The sequence below is a fragment of the Haemorhous mexicanus genome, chromosome 7, assembly GCF_027477595.1.
Source record: "Haemorhous mexicanus isolate bHaeMex1 chromosome 7, bHaeMex1.pri, whole genome shotgun sequence".
Classification (NCBI taxonomy): Eukaryota; Metazoa; Chordata; class Aves; order Passeriformes; family Fringillidae; genus Haemorhous; species Haemorhous mexicanus.
The window spans coordinates 23,630,419-23,651,503 of record NC_082347.1 but is presented as its reverse complement, the minus strand read 5'-3'; the positions used below and the strand labels follow the sequence as shown (position 1 = coordinate 23,651,503).

Here is a 21,085-nt window from a genome sequence, read left to right as displayed (position 1 = left end):
AATTTAATTATAAATCAAAACTGGGCATAAATCTGCACTCACCACAAAGGATCCATTTAGCAGAATGCAACCACCTCCCCTAACCCTGGAAAACTGCCTTGCAGAAATAACACTACATATACATTGCCAAAGTTATGGATTGTGCACAGTTTAAAGACATCCACGGGAGATATTTTTCCCCACGCTGGGGGAGGGGTAAAGCCCCATGTGTCAGAAATCAGCCGTTCACGTGGTGACAATTTCTCTTTTTCCTAGAGAAAGGAATTCTCCGACAAATAAAAGTTTGCATAGATGTAGAAGGTTGTAATTCTGAACTTACAGGCTAGGAGGGAGTCAGAAGAGGCAGATTTTTGAAGTCCAGCAGGTCAGGATCAACAACCACGCTCACACACGCACACGCACGCACACACGCACCCCACAGAGCCGGGGGTCGTATTGATTGGTGACGTTTGGTTTGCAAACCTCAGAGAGGAGAGGAAGGAGGAAGATACCAGGGTCCGAGTGAGGAGAAGGAAAGGCAGGCACCCGGAAACAACGCTCCGCGCTCGGAAAACCTCCCTCCCTCCCTCCCTCTGTCCGTCCCTTCATCCCGGATCCGTTCGTCCTCTCTGCTCTCTGCGTGACACTCCCGCGCCCGCAGAGTTGCTCCATGACTCCTCATCCCGCACGAGCTGCCCAGATGAGGCAGCCAGGGAAACTGGAGGGATTTGGTGTCGGCCTCACAGTTCAGTCCTTCCCCGCCCCCTCCACCTTCCAGTTCCTTTTTATAAGTTAGAATTCTCTATTTCCCCCACCCTTCTCTCTTTCTCTTCCTCCACAACGCTGACAGACCCCCCCCCCCACACACACACTTCTTTCAGCCCCTCTGTTTCCCCGCACACTTCATCCTTCTGCCTCTCCTCTGTGTCTTCCTCCTCAGAGGCAATAAACTCCGAGGCCATTAACAGCTGATGTTAAAGAGGCATGAGTCTTCCTGCCACTTTTTTAATTAGGCGCCTAACTTGAGATTTGGAGGCTCGAGGGGAAGGGAAGGAGCGAGCCCGTCTTTTCCAATGGCACAGGAGGAGAGAGAGCTAAATTCGCCCGTTTTCCCGGCTTTCCCACAAAGAGGGGAAGGGGGAAGAAAGTTTCCCCACCAACTTACGACCAGTTTCTCCTGAAGCCCTGCAGACTCGCATCTTCCCCCCCCGCCGCCGATTCAAGCACTGCTCCGCAAGCAGGACCCCCCGCGCCCGGCCGGGCAAGCCCCAGCCCTCACCTGCGGCTCTCGCACGGGGCTGAGGGGCCGCGCCAGGTCCTTTGTTGGTGCGTTTCCAGCCTTTGTTTAGCGGTGGAAACGAGCCTGCCTTCCCGACCCAGCTCCCGGCGCATCCCATCCGACCGGAGAGCCGTCCGTGGCGGAGGGAAGCGGGGGCAGAAGCAGGGCTCACAACAGGGCTTGGGAACCACTGCCAGAAACGCAACCACGGCAACTTTCTCTGGGGAGGTGGATTTGTGTATGTACAGAAATTGTTCGGGCTCAGCTTGGCAGGAAAGAAGGAAAAAAGGGAAAGGAAATGAAAGGAAATGAAAGGAAAGAGGAATGAAAGGAAAGAGGAAAGAGGAAAGAGGAAAGAGGAAAGAGGAAAGAGGAAAGAGGGGAAAGAGGAAAGAGGAAAGAGGAAAGAGGAAAGAGGAAGAGGAAAGAGGAAAGAGGAAAGAGGAAAGAGGGAAAGGAAAGGAAAGGAAAAGGAAAGGAAAGGAAAGGAAAGGAAAGGAAAGGAAAGGAAAGGAAAGGAAAGGAAAGGAAAGGAAAGGACAAGGAAAGGAAAGGAAAGGAAAGGAAAGGAAAGGAAAGGAAAGGAAAGGAAAGGAAAGGAAAGGAAAGGAAAGGAAAGGAAAGGAAAGGAAAGGAAAGGAAAGGAAAGGAAAAGGAAAAGGAAAGGAAAGGAAAGGAAAGGAAAGGAAAGGAAAGGAAAAGAAAAGAAGGAGGAAGGAAGGAAGTCTCGAGGCATATCTATCACTTTCTAGTGCATGTGTGAAGAAGTCTGCTTCCAACTTCCCCCGCCGGCCCTTTTGGAGGGAGTGGAGCGAAGCAGTCGCCCCTCGCCCCGGCGGGTCCTTCTGTGCGATCATTTTTGGATATGTGAATCCCAGGCAGTCATTACCACACTTTGGCCCCTCTGACTGCTGGAATTACCCTTTCCGGGGACTTTAATGGCAAGCCATAGGGTTTTTCGCTGATCCGCAGCAGTTTTCCCTGCCTCCCCGTTTTTATGGGTGTATTATAGTTAGGGGTTATATAAATGTTTTTGCGTGTGATAACTGTAAATCCTAACATTTGCAAATCGCCCTGAGGCAAACTAACCTTGGACGGGCAGATAGAGGGAGGGAGGATCTCCCACTACTGCTGATTAAAAGGAGACTTTAATAAGCGTCTAATTCACTCATCGGGAGTTTTATAGAGAAATTACAGACAAAAAAAAAAAAAAATCTCCAGCGTGGGGGGGAGGAGGCAGTAGAGGGGGCTCCATGCCTCTACCCCAGAGGCAGCCCAGGGCAAAGGCGAGAGACAGCTGGGTCTTGCCAGTGGCTCAGTCTCCTATCACGAAAGAGGCAGGGTTCACATCTGGGCCAGTTCGGTTTTGGGTCAGAGGAGCAACACGAAACCCCCTGCCCTCACCCCCGCCCCGCCGCGCCGGGGCAAAGAAATGAGCAGGCAGACAACCGGAGGGACTCTGGGACTGTGGGACAGACAAATGGAGAGATGGGTGTCAGGAGTTTTGTAGTGAGCGGGCGAAGCCGGTCCGTGGAGGCCGCCTCGAGGGGAAACAGGTCTGGGGACCCCACCTGCAGCGGGGGCTCAGCGGAGGCTCCTCCAGCCCGCACTGGGTGCGATGTTCGGGGCAGGGATGGACCGAGAGCCCATCTCGGTGCTGGGGGCCGTGTGCCCGCTCCTTGCCTGCCTGCTTAGGGTGGGAAGGGGCAGGCTGGGGCGGGCTGCGCTGAGGCCGCCCCGGTCTCCATATGTCTCTGGCCCGCGAGGCTTGGAGACTCGCCCCAGCTCCGGCCGTCCCGGTGCGCTGAGAGGAGGCTTTGTTGCAGAAGTGTCTCTTCACATTGTTGGCTCTCCTCCCCCCCTCTACTCTTTCTTTTTTTTTCCTTTTTTTTTTTTTCTTTTTTTCCCCTTTCCTTTTTATTCCTTTTTTTTTCCCCCTCAATGAGGCTGCAAAAGGTCTTCGGCTTGTCTCGTTTTTGTGGCAAACGCTCTCTTGTAAAGAGGAGAGGTTAAAGTGTCGGTGACTGAATAAAGAGCAGCACACGTGGGCTATTACCATTCAGGGCAAACAAATGCGGAGAAGGGAAAAGCCAGCAGCAGGCAGGGCGAGGGGGGAGCGCAGCCCCCGCGGTACACACGCACCCGCCCCGCTGGCAGGGCCCGGCCGCCGGCCTCCTCGCGGCCCCGGCGTCCCCCAGACATGCAACCCACCCATGGCTCACAAAAGAGCTAGAGAAAGAGAGAGGGGGAGACATGAGGGGGTCTTAGATGGGAAAAAAAAGAAAGTAGCTTTAGGGGGAATGTGCTGTGGAGTGTGAAATTGCAGCCCGTGGTGCTCCATATTGTACCAGAAGCTCTCCAAAAACTCATCCTCCAACGTGACCAGAGGTGCTTAGAGGGGGAGAAAGAGGGAGAGGGGAAGAGGGGCTCGGAGACACAGGGGGAGGGGAAGGATGGGGGTCTTTTATTCTTTTCGCACCCTCTTTCTTATTAATTGTTCGTTTAAAACCTAACTTTATGTTTATTTGCTGAACTCGACCACCAAGAGCAATCTCGGGTCTTCTGGGCAGAGCGGCTGGGGGCTGGGGGGCACAGGGAGGAGCAGCTGGACGCTGGCTGCCTCCCCCTGCCCTGCCCGGCCCTGCCCAGCCCTGCCCAGCCCTACGCATCCTTCCGAAATCTCCGGCAGCTTCGGTCCTGCTTCCATGTCTCCACGCTACTGCTCGGCACCTCTGCCCTGCCCCATCAGTTGCTCCCCTCCGGTATGATCAGACCACAGCACCCATACAGCGAAGATGTGGATACCCCCCCCTTTCATCTGGGCCCTCGTTGGCGAGAGGCAGCGAGAAATCTCAGGCCAGAAATCATCCTCTCCTCAGACAAAGCATCCAAAAAGTCGTCCAGGAATATTTTATCAAAGTGTCCTCTTCCTTGAAGATCCCTCTGACACACACATGCCGACTCCTTCCCTTAAATGCTCACATCTTTGGGCGGGGGGGATGTGTTATCATTTTTTTCCTCTCTCTTTTCACAGACAGGGATTTTGCCACCAGCTTTCTCAGGGTGAAAGTTAAGTTAGTTGACGCAGAAACTACGTGTCAGAAAAACACACCTAGATGGTCAGCGTAGATTTATTCTGTGAATTCTTAAATATGGTGTTGCAAATACTAAGGGTTGAGCTGAATCACCTCCAAACTAGCAACATTTAGGCTGTAAGCGTTTGCGCACCTGACAAGAGGAAGAAGACAGACAGGGCGTGGAGCCGACAACTTAGCGGCATCTCCATGGTGTACAAATCCAAAACTTCTACCTCTGCCTGCAGCACACCGTCCTGCATCCTATGGCCATAGGTCGCGTTTAGCTGTTTTCCAGCATAACCGGCTACAGACAAACCGTAGAAAACACGGAACCAACGCAAGTCCTGGCTCTGGAGCCAACTGCGATGGCAGGCACAAGCGTTTGCTCCAGGCCTGAGCCCTCCGAGGGGCTCCCCGCTCCGCCGGACCCCTATTGTTCCTGGGCACAGCGCCCTTCCCGAGCCGAGAGAGGAACAGGGGGAGCAGTTTCTGAGAGCAGTGTCTGTAGAACCTGGCTCCCAGGGACGAGGGGAGGCGGCAAGCTAGGGAAGCCAAGGCGGCTCGGGAGAACTCAAATGACTTCGAAGGGAAGCTGACAGGACCCTCGAGGTTATGTGTATTGGAACTAAGGGTGGGAAACAGGATCAATGGAGAAGATTTCGACTTGATCAGATGGAGAAAGCCGGCTAATGAAGCAGATCGAAAGATGGCTATCATTGTAACTCCCCCAAAAGTTTATTTTTCTTGAAATTTCCGCAGAGAGGCGGCCGTCTCTTTTGAAGTGTAAATGTTTCTAGCTTGGGGGAAGGCGGGGCGGGGGGGGAGAGAGAAGGCTGGGTTAGAGAAGAAGGGGGAGATCCTCAGATTCTCTTTGAGAAAAAGAAATAAAAGCAGGAGATAAAAAAAGGAAAAGCAAGGCAAAGCAAAGCAAAGAGATTAGAAAAAAAATCTAAAGTGGGAGAGGGAAATAAACACTCAGTGCTCGTGAAGAGGAATAGATGGGAAGTCATGGGGGTGGAAAGAGGCCCATGGTCTTGGCCTCGCCTGGTCTCTCAGGGCACACGGCAGTGCCCGGGGGGGCCCAGACAGCCCGGTATTTTTAATTTTGGTTGGCAGAAATTGTTCAGTGGATTTAAATGTTGACAAAGCAATACTTCTAGGAAGTCTAGTGTGGGAAGGGGTACCAGATGATACTGTGGTATGTGTGATGGGGGAAGGGGACAGCAAGTGGAGACCCCTTCCCTTCCCTTCCCTTCCCTTCCCTTCCCTTCCCTTCCCTTCCCTTCCCTTCCCTTCCCTTCCCTTCCCTTCCCTTCCCTTCCCTTCCCTTCCCTTCCCTTCCCTTCCCTTCCCTTCCCTTCCCTTCCCTTCCCTTCCCTTCCCTTCCCTTCCCTTCCCTTCCCTTCCCTTCCCTTCCCTTCCCTTCCCTTCCCATTCCCATTCCCATTCCCATTCCCATTCCCATTCCTCAGAAAGCTGTCTTGTTCTACCAGGCTCAGGGCTCCCCGGTTTACTCGGGTTATCCCCGTGTGTGGGATTCAGGCTTCGTGTCGCGGAATGCTCTTTTGTCTTTCTCGAGCCTGCTATTCCTGTATTTCTTCTCAGTGATATGGGAAAATAGTGAAGAAACTAAAGCAAAATACATTATCGGGAAGAGGTTAAGGAATCGCCGGCTGCCCCAGTCCACTACCAAGCTGTTATCTCCTCGCCGTACAATCGTCAGTTACAAAGGCTCAGAGCATCTCTGAGAGAGAGTCCATGAACTCACCAAGTGTTAGTGCAGGTGTAGGAAGCTCCCTTCCACCCGGCATTGCCTGGGGCTCCTGCCCGCACCTCCTGCTCTGCCCTCGGCTCGGCTGAACGCCTGAGCACGGCCTCAAGCGCGCGGGGCAATCGGGGCTGCCTGGGGCGGAAGGGAGCAAGGCCGGGGGGGACTGCTGGAAGACGAGAAGCGACCTAGACCGGTCGGTGACGGAGAGTTGTGACAGGGCCGTTTCCAGCCACGGGCAGCGCGGGAGGCGCCGAGTGGCGGGACGGGTTCTCGGCACGGCGATAAGAGGGCTCCCGGCCCCGCCGCGAACACGGGACTCTGCTGCCGGGGGGACTCGACAGCCACCGTTGTCCCATCGACAGATGCGCACGGGCCGTGCCGTGCCGTGCCGTGCCGGGCCGAGCGGGGCCGGGCCGCACCGGGGATCCCGGCGGGATAGCGGCGGCTCGGGCCCGCCACCGGCTCCTCTCCGCTCTGCCAAGCGACCGGAGGGCTCCATCTAGAGGCCGCGGTGGGGAGCGCCGCCGCCCCGCACCTGAGCCCGGCCGCCCCCTCAGCCGTTGCGCGGGGCGGTCTCGCCGCGGCCGGGCCCGGGGCCCGGGCCGGGAACGCTGGTGAGGGACCTGGCGGCTGGGCGAGCTGCGGCCGGCGGGTCAGAGCCACGGTGCGTCCATGGTGAGCAGGGCATCCTGGCCCGGCAGCGGGGCAGCCCGCGGGAAGCGGCGGCCGCCCTCAGTTTGGTGTGCAGCGGGAGTTCCCCGGGAGAGACGGAGCGGTGCCTTTGCCTTCGCCAGGCGGGCGGCAGCGCAGATCCTGAGCGGGCAGCGCAGAGCCCCCCAGTCCCGTGGAAAATTCACCCTGTGCAGGAGCTGCTGGCAGGGGCGGGCAGGGCCGCCTTAGCCGCGCCTGTCCGCAGCTCAGCCCCGCAGTCACCGAGGACTCACTTCTATGTAATCCCCGTGGTGTAACAAAAAAATTTTCTTTTCCAAATCATCTCTTTTTTTGCACACAAGGGAAAGAGAGAGAGGAGAGAGAAAGATAAAACATCAGCTGAAGTGCCAAAATGATTTATGAGACAGTGGAAAATATTTCATAAAGATCTCTCAGACATTCTTTACTTAAAGCGGTTAGGGGAAAAAAAAAGGGAGGGGGCTGTTTTGTGACAGATAAGCAGAGGGATGGGGAAGAATGAAGGAAGAAAAGAGAAAGAAGTATATTTCAGGTGATGGTAAACTCTCAAGTCTTAAAATCAAAATTGAGCTCATAGCAATTTCTGTCTTGCCTTTTTGCCCCTGGCTATTACCCTAAGAAGGTGTTTCTTACTTGCTCTATATTTCTCTGCTAGGTCAAAGCCCTGTCTACTTTAGCAGTAGATTTATTTGTAAAATAATTTAAAAATCCCACTCTAACATTAAAAAAAAAAAAGAATTGGAAGAGAGAGGGAGAAGCAGTGGAGATGTGGAAAGTGTGAGGTTGAATTTGCTGTTATTTCCCCAAATGCATGTGAGGGAAAACTTTGCAATAAGTGAATGAGTGAAATGGGCCTAATCTCTTGGTTTCAAGAGGTGCAAGAAGCTTGCTTGCTCTTTCGTTCTATGTCTCGTTCTTTCTTTCTCTCTGTCTGGCTTCTATTTATATTTCTTTCTTTTCCTTCTTTAAACATTCCTCTATTTCTGTCTCTCTCCTTTTTCTTTTCCTCCTTCTCTCCCCCTCACCTCCTTTCTTTCTTTCTCCCACACTAAGCCGCGCACCACGGAAGCCTTGATGTGTATCGAAACCCCCTCCTGTCCCGCTTTACACCGAGTAACGTCTCCGGTAAAAAAAGCTGAGCGTGAGAAGGGAGGTGAAACTAGCAAGGCGTGTGTGCTTGTGTTAAATAAGGGAGTTAAGGATCCTGGGCCGCAAGTGACAACAAAGCGGGGCTCACGTCCGTTCCAGCGGGCCGGGCAGCGGCGCCGCCGCCCCGCACACGCACGGCCCGGGGCGCTCCGGAGCGCGCGGCCGGGGCTCCCCCGCCGCCGGTCCCGCAGGCGAGGGCCCCCCCCGTGCCGAGCGCCGCCGGCCCGGCCCTCCTCTCTCTCCTCTCCTCTCCTCTCCCCTCTCCTCTCCTGGCCGCGCTCGGCTCGGCGCGCTGGCGAATCAGAGAGTGTCGGAATCTATTGCCTTTGTCTGACAAGTCATCCATCTCCGGGGAGGCGGGCGGGGGGCTGAGGGCGCTGCGGCTTTTAGAGAGACACACACCGGGAGCGGAGGCTCCAGTCTCCGGCCCCGGCTTCTCGCAAGCACTTCCCACCTCGGGCGAAAGTCCGCCGGGCGCCGGATCCGCCGCCCGGCCGAGAGGAGGGGTCGCGCCCGCCCGCCGCTCGCCGCTTTCCCGGGGATTGCTACTCTGCTTTGAACTTAAATGAACTAGCCCCGGACCGCGGGAGGAGGAGGAGGGAGAGCCGCGTCCTCCTGAGCCTTCTGCCGCCTGGCCGCCGGCCGCACCTTGCTCCGGCACCCCCTCCCCGCCGCCGGGGATGCTCTGAGCCCTCCCAGCCATGACACCCACCTGCCCCCCGGCGCCGCCAGTCCCTCGCTCCCACGGACTCTGCTGACTCCCCCAAGGCCGGCGCAGCCCTCCCGCCCCCCGGAAAGTATTTCGCTGCCCGCTCCGCCGGGCCGGGGGCCCAGCGCATCCCGCCGCTCCCCTCCTCTCCTCGTGTTCTTTTTTATTTTGTTTTGTTTTCCTTTTTTTTTTTTTTTCCCAATTTTTTTCTCCCCTAAGTCTTGAAGTTGAGTTTTAGAGGCGACACGGCGGCTTCAGCCGATTTCTTCCCCTTCCTTTGCCTCCCCATGGATATGCACTGCAAAGCAGACCCCTTCTCAGCAATGCACCGTGAGTACTGGAGCCCGGCTCCTTCCGCTGCTGTCCCTTTCTCATCCTTTCATTCTTCCTTCCCCAGCCATCCCTCCTCACCTGATCCTCCCCCAGGTCCACCTTTTCACCCTGGCAGATACGGGGCTTAGAGAGGCGTTCAGATGGCAGGACGAATACTGCTGGCCCGAGCAGCAGAGCAAGGATGCCGGGCAGCCCCGAGCTGAGGGGAGCAGAGCTCCGTGCCGGCAGCGCGGCGGGGGCCAGGACCTCCAGTCCGAGGGCAGGGGTCTGAGTGCTGCTGTGCCTGTGCTGCGTGCCCTGAGCGCGCGGAGGAAAGCCCCCTCCGAACTAGAGCTATGCTCCGCAAATACACTTTCTCCATCGCCCCTCAGACAACAAGAGTTTATTCTGACTCGTGTCAGCCCCCGGGACGGGCCCTTTCCCTGTCCGTGTCCAGCCAGGCCGGGACTCCCCGAAACGCTCCGCGGCTTTAACTCCCCAGATTTCCCCGCGATGCGATGCTGTTTTCTTTGATTTTGGATTTCGGTGGCAGAGAGGGAAGACGCCAGTTTCGAATTAATGGCGGGTTAGTCGGTGGCTGTTCTGTGAGTCGTTTTCGTTTGGCGAAAGGTTGGACTGCGGGAAAAATAGGACAATTGTATGGCAGGGAGATGAAGTGGCTTTGGAAGCTCCCAAGAAGTCACGATCACTCCTGGTTTATTTACCAGATACCCGGTGTGAATTTTAAATACATTCCTGGTACAGAGGAAAGGGCATTTGTGCTACATTTTCAATTTTAAAAGGCTTTCTTAAGAGGGGGACGAAGGAACGTGAAAAGCCTCCTTTACCAGGGACTGTATCAAGGAATTTCCAGTGATTTTAATGAAACTGCGGGAGAGAAAATAATTCCAAGATTTAAATTGAAGAAGAAAAAATACAAATAGAAAACCGAGATTGAGAGTATGTTGAGTCAGGAAATGAATAATTAAGAGCAATTTGTAACTTTTGACACCGAAACTTTTGAGGACACGCCCTGCCCGCTGCATAAAACACAAATCGGAAAGATAGAAAATGGAAATGCGTGAACTTTTAAAAAATCCCGATTTTGCCTTGAGAAGGAAGGTGCAAAAATACAAACCCACGATTAAATCCCCAAACGCGGAAGTAGGTAACTGCCTTTCTGTTTCCTAATAATTGATTTCCAGAAAACATTGCTTAAAATGTGAGGTTTGATTTCCAAAGAGCTTTAACAGCAAACGCTCCGTGCTTTAGACATTATTTTTAGTTTTCAGCAGTGCGATCTGTTTCCAGACGCGATGTCAGTAATGCCGGCTCCAGTACGATCCGAAACATGTCAGCAGACGAAAGAGGCATTTCACTGTCGCTGATTTTTTAAAAACTCCAGGGACATCCCTGACCAATTTTTGGCTTCCGATTAGGGAAAAAAAAAAAAACCCAAAAGAACACCACATCTAAACAAAACAAAAAGACCCCACCAACATTTGATTAGTTTCCTAAAGTGTATTTCTAGAGCTACAAACCTGGATATTATTAAGCAATTTAAAGAGATGCGGGCACAGGCTCCTGACATACAGACAGCGCACGCGATCGGTACGACAGCGGCACAACTGAGTCTGTGCACATACAGATGCCGGCACTCACATGCAGATAAATACACGTAAATATCTGACTGCTCTGAAAGAAAGAATCTTAGAAAACCACGGGGCAGAACAAAACAAACTCGTGTGAAAAATATCCGGACTGCAATAATTTGAATTATTAATTTTTAATCTTTTTGCATCTGTTGCCCTTTAATACTTTGTAATGCGAGTTATAATAGGTGCTTTGAATTATTTATCGTGGAGTTGCCGAAGAAATTGCTATCTTGTAACTTTAGAGGCAACATGTGCAGAAGGGGTTCTGAACAAATGGAGGAATAACTCAACAATATATACCCGCAGGTTTTAGTGGAAGAGGATAAATATCCCCCTTCCCCTCTGAAACCCTAAATATGCTTTTAAAAAGACTAACAAAAGAATGCAAAACATAACCCCGGTTGAGCGGGGAACGACGGGAAAGCCAGCCGGCGCCCCGGCCGATGGGGCTGGGAAGGGATGTGTGAAGGTGTTACTGAAGGGGTGGGGGAGATGGGAAAAACTCTATTTGTACGAAAGGACTTGGATCGATCGCAGGGCAATGAGAGTTTCCACTAAGTTCAGAGCCAATAAGTCAGTGTCAGAAGCAGGAGAGAAAAAAACCTCAACGAAAATACAAACAGATCATTTTTCAGCAAACTGCAAAACGAACTAAGATCTCTTGGCGAGGAAAATACAGAAGGTTAGGGTTGTGTGAAAGGAAAGCTTTACTACAGAGTGCACTCCACAGCTATATCAGCTGGATATTCCGCTGCTCAGGTAGCAGCGCCAGCGAAGCTGTATCGCCTACGAGCGGGCATCCCCCATGCCCTGGCAACGGCAAAATGCTCTCCGCTCGAACGTAGACGTTTCATTCATGACCAAATGTCTTACTGCGTCCCAAAAGGAGATATTTCCCTCTATCCCCGTCACTCCGTTTCTCGTGTCCACTCTTAGCAGGTGCATACTTATTTTTTTTCCCCAAGTTATTTCTAGAAATGGAGAAAGACAGATCGGGGGAAAAAAGAGATCCTAGCAGTCCTATCTGAGAGAGAGCAGGTTTTCGCCTGTAAAGGGGAGAACAAAAGTAAACGGAGAATTTAAATTCTCCCTGAATTAGATTTGTATGGTGGGGGGGGAAAAAAAAAGAAAAAAAAAAGACCCGGACAGTATGAGACTGTTATTTTTTTTCCTGGAAATTTTTTCCTGTTAAGATCGAAAGCTAATGAGAAAGAGGGTCTGCCTGTAAAGGAACACCAGCTGCGGGACTCAAAATATTTTATTTCTCTTTCTCTCCCTCCATTTTTTTCCTTTTCTCTTTTTCTCTATGAGTCCTTTCAACTCGCATCCCAAAATAACGGGATAGGACTGCTTGCATGGGGGACATGCCGCGGGGTGAGGGAGGGCGGAGTTCGGGAGGAACTGTAATTGACAACGTGATAGAAAATCTTGGAAAGAAAATGAGAGAAAAAGCCCAGGAGTAAAGAGAAGGGGGACTGCGGCAGAGTCCGCCCGAAGCCTCAAAGAGGTCGAGCTCTAGAGTTTGGGAGTGCATCGGTGCCCTGCTCTGGGGAGAGGAGCGGGCGCGGGCGCTGTTTCCATGTTCGGCCCATCACAATGGCCGTGAGAATCCACCGCTCCGGCATCCCGATCGGGACCGCAGGAGGAGAGCGGCTCGGGGAGGGAGGGCGGCGCGCGGGAAGGTGGAGAACAATCTTCCTCCGTCTCGGGAAAATTCATTCTGCCTTCCCTTTCCATCCTTTCTTTCTTTCTTTCTTTCTTTCTTTCTTTCTTTCTTTCTTTCTTTCTTTCTTTCTTTCTTTCTTTCTTTCTTTCTTTCTTTCTTTCTTTCTTTCTCTCTTTCTCTCTTTCTCTCTTTCTCTCTTTCTCTCTTTCTCTCTTCCTTTCTTCCTTTCTTTCCTTTCTTTCTTTTCTTTCTCTCTCTCTTTCTCTCATTTTCTCTTTTTCTCTCTTTCTCTCTTTCTCTCTTCCTTTCTTCCTTTCTTCCTTTCTTCCTTTCTTTCCTTTCTTTCCTTTCTTTCTCTCTCTCTTTCTCTCATTTTCTCATTCTCCCTCTTTTTAGCTCCTTTCTCTCCTTCTCTCTGTTTATCTTCTCTCGCTTCCCCACGTCCTGTTCCCCACTCTCGACCCCCCGCCATCACCTCCATCCATCTGTAATGACTGGGGAATTTGCAGTGCGAGTGGTAAAGAATCCACGACTAACGGTGTGTTTCTGGTGTGCGTGGGTTGTTGTGTTTTTTTTATTTCTCTTTCCCCAGCAGGGCACGGGGGTGTGAACCAGCTCGGGGGGGTGTTTGTGAACGGCAGGCCCCTACCTGACGTGGTGAGACAAAGGATAGTGGAGCTGGCTCACCAGGGGGTGCGACCCTGTGACATTTCCAGGCAGCTGCGGGTCAGCCACGGTTGTGTCAGCAAGATCTTGGGCAGGTAAGGAAAGAGGCAGCTCCTTCCCCTCCCCTGAGACTGCAACGTTGCATCCCTTCCCCGCTCCAGTATGACCTTCCGCCCTTCCCGCGGCACCGGGTTCTCCCCACCACGACCCCGAGCGGCCCCGGCACCTTCGCACAGTGGGAGCCCGCGGCTGAGCAGGGCCCTCTCCTCCAGCTGGCAAGGACGTGTTTCTCCCCCGCCTCCCCCTTCCCTCACCGGCGGTGTTTGAAAACTCCTGGGAAGACAAAATAATTCGAGAAGAGTGGGTGGGAGGGCGGGAATGAGAAGGGACAGGAGAAAGAAAACGAAAGAACGACCAAAAATCCCCATTCCATCAGGAACAACAACAAAAAATCCTAACTCACAACAAGCCGTAAGCAGCCTTACCAAATACACTGGTAAATAAACAAACAACGGGCTAAATAAATAAATAAATAAATGCCCGCGGTAACCGTTCATCGCCAAATGAGGTGTGCAATATCCCTAGGGGCTACTCAGGCAGACCCAGGGCCCTGGCCCGGCCGCTCGGATGAGGAGCGGTGTGAGCAGGCGGCAGGGCCGGTGCGTGCGCTACGCGCGCAGCCGTGCCGGGAGAAGGCCGGGACAGAAACGCCGCGGGCAGCAGAGCTAATGTACAGCGGGGAGGGGGCTGGCGCCGCCCTGTACGAGCACCCGCTTTAGAGGGACCCCGGGGCCGGGATAAACCGCTCTCCTGCATCCGCAGCCCGGCCAGCGCCCCTATTCGGGAGCGGCCGGCCGGGAGATCCAGGCGGGGGAGTGCGAGCCCGCCACTGCCCGTTCCCCACGCCCCCTTCCCGGCCGCCCGGCCCGATCCCGCGTTCGGCGGGCTTCACCTCCGGACGCTGCATCGGGGAGACGGTTTCTGTTTAATTTCCCGACCCCAGGGCCTAAAAGACTAAAAGAAGTGTGTGCGAGTAAAGCAGGGGAAGGAGGAGGCAGCGCCCCTCGCTTCTAGCATACACGCACACACATACAAAAAAAAAAAAAAAAAAAAAAAAAAAAAAGGGGGGGGGTAAAGGAAAAAACCAAACCAAACCAAAAAAAAAAAAAAAAAAAAAAAAAAAAAAAGAGAGCGAGCCCTAGAGAGGAGAAGGGATTGCCTTATTGCCTTAGCCCCAGGTCATGCCGCCTGGCGCCTCGCGGAGCGGTGATATGCAGCGCCCGAGCGGCCACGGCCCGAGGCCGCGCACCCGCGGGCCGAAACCGAGGTGGGGCACGGGACAGGGGTCCGCGGGGTGCTCTGAGGGTCAGTGGGGCTCTGGGTGCTCGAGGACGACAGGCCACTGACCATCTTTTGTGCAGGTATTACGAGACGGGAAGCATCAAGCCCGGCGTGATCGGAGGCTCCAAACCCAAAGTGGCCACCCCCAAAGTAGTGGATAAAATCGCCGAGTACAAAAGACAAAACCCGACAATGTTCGCCTGGGAGATCCGGGACAGGTTATTGGCCGAGGGCATCTGCGACAACGACACGGTCCCCAGCGTCTCCTCCATAAACAGGTAAGAACAACCCCGCACTCGCGGCCCAGTCACATCTTTACGGTCCCATAAAACCCCTTCCAACGGCGAGAACTGCCTAATCCTTCCTCGGTCAGAGTAAATCCAGTCTTCTTCGGTCCCCTATCCACAGCGGGACCCGTGGGCATAGCCCGCCAGTCCCCGCCCCGGTTCACCGGGCGCTCCCTGGCTTCACCGTGACCTCCGAGGCCAGCTCCGGGCTGCGGAAGGGAAAGCAGCTGCCCGTTCCCGCAGCAGCCGCCCCGAGCACCGGGTGCGCGGATCCGTCGCGGGGCTCGCTGCGGCAGGGCCGCAGCTTGTGCCTGCCGCCCGGCCCGGGGGCAGCCGGGGGCCGGGGCAGCGCTGCTGCCAGAGCAGCTGAGCTCCCGCCGAGCAGCCCGGAACTGCCGCAAGGTTTGGGTGCTCTTCAGGCTGGAGGGGTGACGGGCTGCGGAGCCGGGATTTCCCGTGTCCCTCGAACACCCCTACCGGGGTGTAGATGACCTCCAGCCTTGCCAGGGTGTTAGAACTCTGAGCCGAAAGACTGCCGTCATCTTCTGCCAAGCCGGGCTCACAGCCGCGAGCCGCTGAGCGCGGGAGGAAGGATTCCCTTGCACCCACTCCCGCGGCTCACTCCCCATCGATAGCCTGAGGGAACGGCTAAATTTGCCGGGCGGTTCTTCACCCGGCTGGGGAGCGCAGCTCTCCGCGGTCCCTGTGGCCCCGACTCGGTCTGATCCCTGATCTCGCAGAAGGCTGGGCAGCAGCAGAATCGATTTCGCACTAGCGAACCATTTGCCCCCCTCCGCCTTCCTCATTTTCTCCCCCGGCTACTAGGGTGCAGATTTTGTTGATTTTGTTCTTGGAGGGACTCGGATTTGGTCTCAGGTTTGAGGTGACAAAAATAACTATATGACAGGCAAAAAACCAGGATCGATGCAGGAGAAAAAGGAATAGATGAAATCAAGTACTGACAGACGTCAAAGCACTCAGACTGCTCTCATGCCTGCACGTTCAAACACAACGTACATCAGATCTTCACACTTTGGCAACACAACACTCTTGTGCACGCAGTAAAAGTAATTACACCGTTTTAGTGTTATGTATGTACAGATACTCTGACTGTGTCCACAGAAATACAACCTCTAGAAACAGAGTAATGCAAAGATATTTGCAAAAGGTAAATACATAGGCATGAAATACCTCACCAACAGAGTAAAAATACACGAAATTTTGGATGCAATACCAAATGTATGGGTCTTCCCAGCCAAATAAATATACACAGGGTATGTGTAAATAAGCATGCAGGCTTCTGTAGTGTCTACACAGATAAAATGCACAAATCGTATACTGGCCTTTTTGATATATAACAAATTTAGCCAGATTAAAAAAAAACAAAACCAAAACCTGGTGTATTTATAGCAAGGGAAGCAAAAAATAAATACCAAGGAAAACACAGTGGTATTTTTTTGTCTTGCACTTTTCATGGCAGATTTATCAAAATATGTCTAATAACTCAAACTGTGTATTTCTAAATCTGGCATCCTATATAAATGGGTTTTAATATTTTGCAAATGATATGGAATTATCCCAAATCATCTTGAAAACAGCAGGTAGAATTAGCTGGTGGAATGTACCTTGGCTAAGAAAGATTCCCTCAGACACACTGTCTCTGTAATATACTGCTAGGCTACCCTAGGAAATTATCCCTGTGTGTGCCATCTGTATTAAAATGGTTATTAAGTTATGAACAGGGTAACATAATACTGATCGGCTAATTATACACCCTCCTAAAAAACCTCCAGGTCTCTGTTACTCTCTCAGTCAGGTATTGAAATAATAACAGTTTGACATTCAGACACCTTACAAAGGCAGCTGTGGAAGGACAGACAGCTATCCCTGAAAGGAATTGAGCTGGTGGTAGGGAAGTCCAGAGGAATGGCCATAGGCTCTTTGGAGAAATAGCATGTACAGACCTAACATATATTTATACTTCAGCTAGCTTAAGGGATCTCAACATCCAAAAGTCACTGAAGTCTCAGTCTCATGCTTGCTGGACCCAGTGCCTCACATCTGGGTTGTGTTGTCTCAGGCAGAAAGCTGAGCATCAGATTTGGCTCCCATCATGCTACCAGTCTGTGGCAGAGTTTTGGGAGTTTTTTACCTCAGTTTCCCCACAATGGAAATGAAAACTAATTTTTCTCAGATGGAGGTGGAAACAGATGCCAGTTAGATTGTGCTTATAAAATACTTTGAGGACAAGTGTTTTGTAGACGCTAAGTATTATTATACTAGAGAGGCTCAGCTGTGACCCACCATGACAATGGTATTTGAGTGTGTAGTCCCCAAGGCTCAAGAGAATTTTAGCTTCATAAGATTTAGTCTTTCCCCATTCCTTTTAAAAATTCAGACCAAACTTCCCACTGTTCACCTTTGTATGAAGCTCCCCAAAACTCACATCTGTGAGGAAGTGAGCCCATAACACAGGTCATAAAATTTGCAAGTCTGTCCTAGACAAGAACAGGGAAAAAATTGCAGTGAAATAAGAAATACTGAGTATATTAGGGCCCAATCCTAGTGCTGTGGAGAATAGCATGAGCTTCATCACTCCAGTGACTTTCATGACTCCAGCTCACAGAACTCACAAAACACAAAGAAGCTCACAATTTAAATACACATTTTTCTCTCCCTCATTGTAAAAATTCACATACAGGATCTGAACAGTTTCTTCACAACAGCAAATCCCTTACCTGCAGTAAATTGTCATCTCTCTGATTACCAATCACAAATTGGAATTAATCTAACACTTAGTCTCTGAGCAGCTTCAGAGAGATGACAATTTTAAAACCTAGCCATCAATAAATACCTGTCTTCTTACTTCTGCAAAATGTGGAGTTTCCAATGCAAAATCTGGTTTTACCCAGTGTCTAGAACAGCTAGAACTACATCCAGGAGTGTTTTAACATCTTAAGGCACTTAGCAAGGCATTTACGGAAAAAGAAGTTACCTATATCCCTAGATAGACTGTGAATACTGTGCTTCAAAATGGAGATGTCCTTGTAGACAGAAAAAAAATTACCTTTGGTAATTATAAGACTTTTTGAAAACGTATTAATTAGCTTTTATTTTCTTTCTGAGAATGAATCTAACATTAGTAAAGGTCTTTGGGTGAGAGACTACAGAACAACAGTTTCAATTCAGTTTTAAAATTCTCCCTTAAACACTTAAATTTTTTTAACCATTTTTTAAAAATTCTGTGTGCCTACATTGCAGTGATCTGTCACTATTGCACTGAGAATAGCAGGACACTTTTGGGACAACATGTTATTTAGTTCTGAGTTTTATCAAAAACGTTTTCCTTCCAAACTCATGCAGACAAAGGGTAGATACAAGTTCTAGTGAAAAAAAGCATGACTTAAGTACCCGGTCAAGATTCAGGAAAAAATACTTAAGTCTTCTGCTACACAGTAGATTTCTTTGAATTATGGGAAAAATCTAGAGAGTATATGAGTTAACAAGCAAAGTGCACCAGAAATGACAGGACTGAGATCAGTTATCTCTGCACCAAAAGCTTTCCTGTTCCCACTTCATACATTAAGCACTATGCAGAATATACCAATTGTGTAAGTGTAGGTATACGCATATACATACATACAAACGTGTATATGTACATGTATATATGTAAACTCACACACATATACTCAGTGCATGTAATTGAGAAGCAGGCAAATGACAGAAGGTGTCAATTTTTCGGTAAGCAATTAATGCTTTTAATTGCTTGAGCACCTTGCTTCTTGAGCACTCTGCCAGCCCAAACTTTCCCATCTATCATATAACTATAAACCAGTTCTCTTTGGTCCTTTCAGGTTAGACTGTTTCAAGTGAATTTAGACACTGCTAAATTTAGATGGTCCTTGTGGCAGTCTCCTAAAATTGAACTTGGAGGCAGATGCTAGTGAGAACTTTTCCTTTGTTTAGCAGAACATATAGTTCACCTAAGAACATAGGTTTCACGAGATGATAATCATCCCAGAGAAATCTGAATTAGACAGCGTACGTTAGTAGGAGCAGGAGGGAGCACGTCACGGAATACTTTCACAGTACTCTAAGTTATGCAATTGTTGTTTAAACACTATTTCCTGCTTCTCTTAAATTAATGAAATATCTTGGATTAATGAATGAGGTCCAGAAAGGCAAAGCAAAACAACCTCCCCCTGATTTTCACCTCTATCCCAGTTCTTGGATGGCCAGGTTCAGTACTGGGAACTCCCAGTTAGTTCTTAGCCAACGCATGTCAAAGGTAAAGCATTTCAGAGTTCAGTCAGTCTTCTGTCTGGATACACTGTGGACCCTGAGAACAGACCTAACTGATACCCCATGGCAGAGAATAGAGTTTAGTGCATATATTATCTCAGTCAAACTGCTGGATGCTTTTTCGATCTTCTCTTAGGTATTGGGTATCCATTAATTTCTAGTGTTAAGCATATGGTTTAGGGAGATGTTTCCATTTTCACAATATAGCAATTGGCTAATGATGTCTAGTTAAAGTCTCCAGTAATGATGTGCTTTTAAAAATACACGTGGAAAGACACATACATTGACTTCTGTTATAAGGACCAGAGAAATATACTTGTATGTTGAAATATTATTGAGCATATGGCCAATTTCAGTGGCTGCAGGCTGGCCTCTAGTTCAGAGCAAAGAATGGCATATTCGAAGATCAGATTTCTCTTACCAGTTCTGACATAAATTTTCTGACTGATCTTAGGCAGGTCATACAGACTCCTTAGAAGGCTGTTTTGCCATCTGTAAAACGAAAATAACAGCTTTTAGTTACTTTTGTAAAACTCAGTATGATCTTCCACTAAAAATTTCCATTGAATTCAACACATAACAACAAAAAGTTCAAAACTGGAGCTAGGTTGTTTTACATCAGCTGAGGCTTTAGCTCATGCAATTGAGGCAAATGTAACATTTCAAGACAAACAACTGTCTGCCAAGAAGCAGGCACATTAGGGCAGGGGCTGTGTTGTACGCAGAAGAAATCAGTATTACCCAAACAGAGCTTTCTGAGCCACCCTGCGAGCCAGCAGCACATGAGAAATCCCCAAAGGACATCCCACCAAAGTCACTGTAAATCTCCTTGTTTTTCCTTCCTCCTCAACAAATCTGGAATTCTTGAAAGAAAGGTATTGAGTCTAGGGAGAAGCTGGAAGAGTACAGAATATCTCTAATGGGAGCTTATTCATAGTGATCAAAAGTTGTGACAACTGCATTGTCTGCAGTGAACTTGGGGTGAGCTGCCTGAGTTTTAACCTGCAAGCATGTGGGTGGGTGTGCGTGCGTGTCACACAAACCTATCACCACTGCTGGCATTCAGTAGGCACAAGTCAGTTTTCTCAATATAGACACCAAATATTCAACTGGGTTTGCCTCTGACATTGTTTTGGAGCAAGGCAAGGGTGAAGAAAACTTCTCCGACGGTACTCAATGGAGATTACCAGGACTTGTAAACTGGCACTTCCTCGCGCGCACAGAAGAAACTCGGATTCCAGCAGGAATCCTCTCTCCCAGCTGATGCTGAGTTTAAGGTTCCTATGTGGTTTCCTGCATCAGGGCATGCTCTCAAGGTAGAAGACTTCTCCTGTCAGTTGCTTTCAGCTGAGCAAAGAATGTAATCGGGTCACACAGGGCTTCATTACAGGGAATATACTCCTTTAAATTCAGACTCTTTTCCATCAGACACAAACCTGGTATTATCTTCTTTTTATCATTGCAAATAAAGGACAGGCTTATAAAGCAGAGGTTACAGACAATGTTACTGCAGCTGAAAGAGTAAATGAATGCTCACAGCATTTCTCTTTGTCTTATTCATCGTATCTGGCCATTGGAAGGTTGTATGGGGGGAAGTACAATAAGCTACCTGCATTTTTTCTAATTTTCATATTGCAGAGATATTAGCTCAACAGAGCCAGTCAGCAAGTAGAATTGGTTGTGCCTGGGAAGTTTTGAACTCCCTGTTCTGTGAACCTTGAAGTTCAGAACCGTATCGGCCCCTTCATCACCTTAAAATCCCAGCCCTTCTTTTTTCTATAGATGTACAAAAAGCACTTGAGTTTTGCTGGAAGTTAAATATTTTCCAGCTTTTGCAACTACTGAATTATTGCTGCATTCTGCCATAGAGGTAGCTGCAGTTCTGTGCTGGGTGAGTGAGTCTTATGGAGCTAAACCTCACTTACCAGAATCAGTATTATGTGAAAAAAACTCATTTGACTCTGGGAGAAAAGAGGAGAAAATATAAGTGGCTTGGCCAAGAAATGATGAAGGGGCGAGAACAATGTAGGGATCTGAAGGGCACAGTCCTTCCAACAGGAAAGGAATTATTCACATTTAAACAAAGCACTACAGGCAGGAATGAAGGGAGGCAAATAAGAAAGAAAACATTTAAAGGGTAGCAGAAGGTATCCTCTGATAGAGAGGTCCATTAAAATGTGAAATTGCATCCAATAGGAATTC

The 21,085-nt window shown here is 50.2% G+C and overlaps 1 protein-coding gene across 4 annotated transcripts in view; it reads left to right on the top strand.

The window, feature by feature from the left end:
• The first annotated feature begins 8,926 nt into the window (after positions 1-8,926).
• The window catches only part of PAX2 (paired box 2), an 83,301-nt gene continuing 71,142 nt past the window's right edge, over positions 8,927-21,085 (top strand). For 2 of the 4 annotated variants that reach the window (XM_059851457.1, XM_059851456.1), the window contains exons 1-3: positions 8,942-8,984; positions 12,883-13,048; positions 14,375-14,572. In XM_059851457.1, the coding sequence (XP_059707440.1) occupies positions 8,942-8,984; positions 12,883-13,048; positions 14,375-14,572 (407 nt within the window). Of the gene's footprint in view, positions 8,985-12,879; positions 13,049-14,374; positions 14,573-21,085 lie in introns of all 4 variants that reach the window. The other 2 variants (XM_059851458.1, XM_059851455.1) reach the window with 2 other exon arrangements.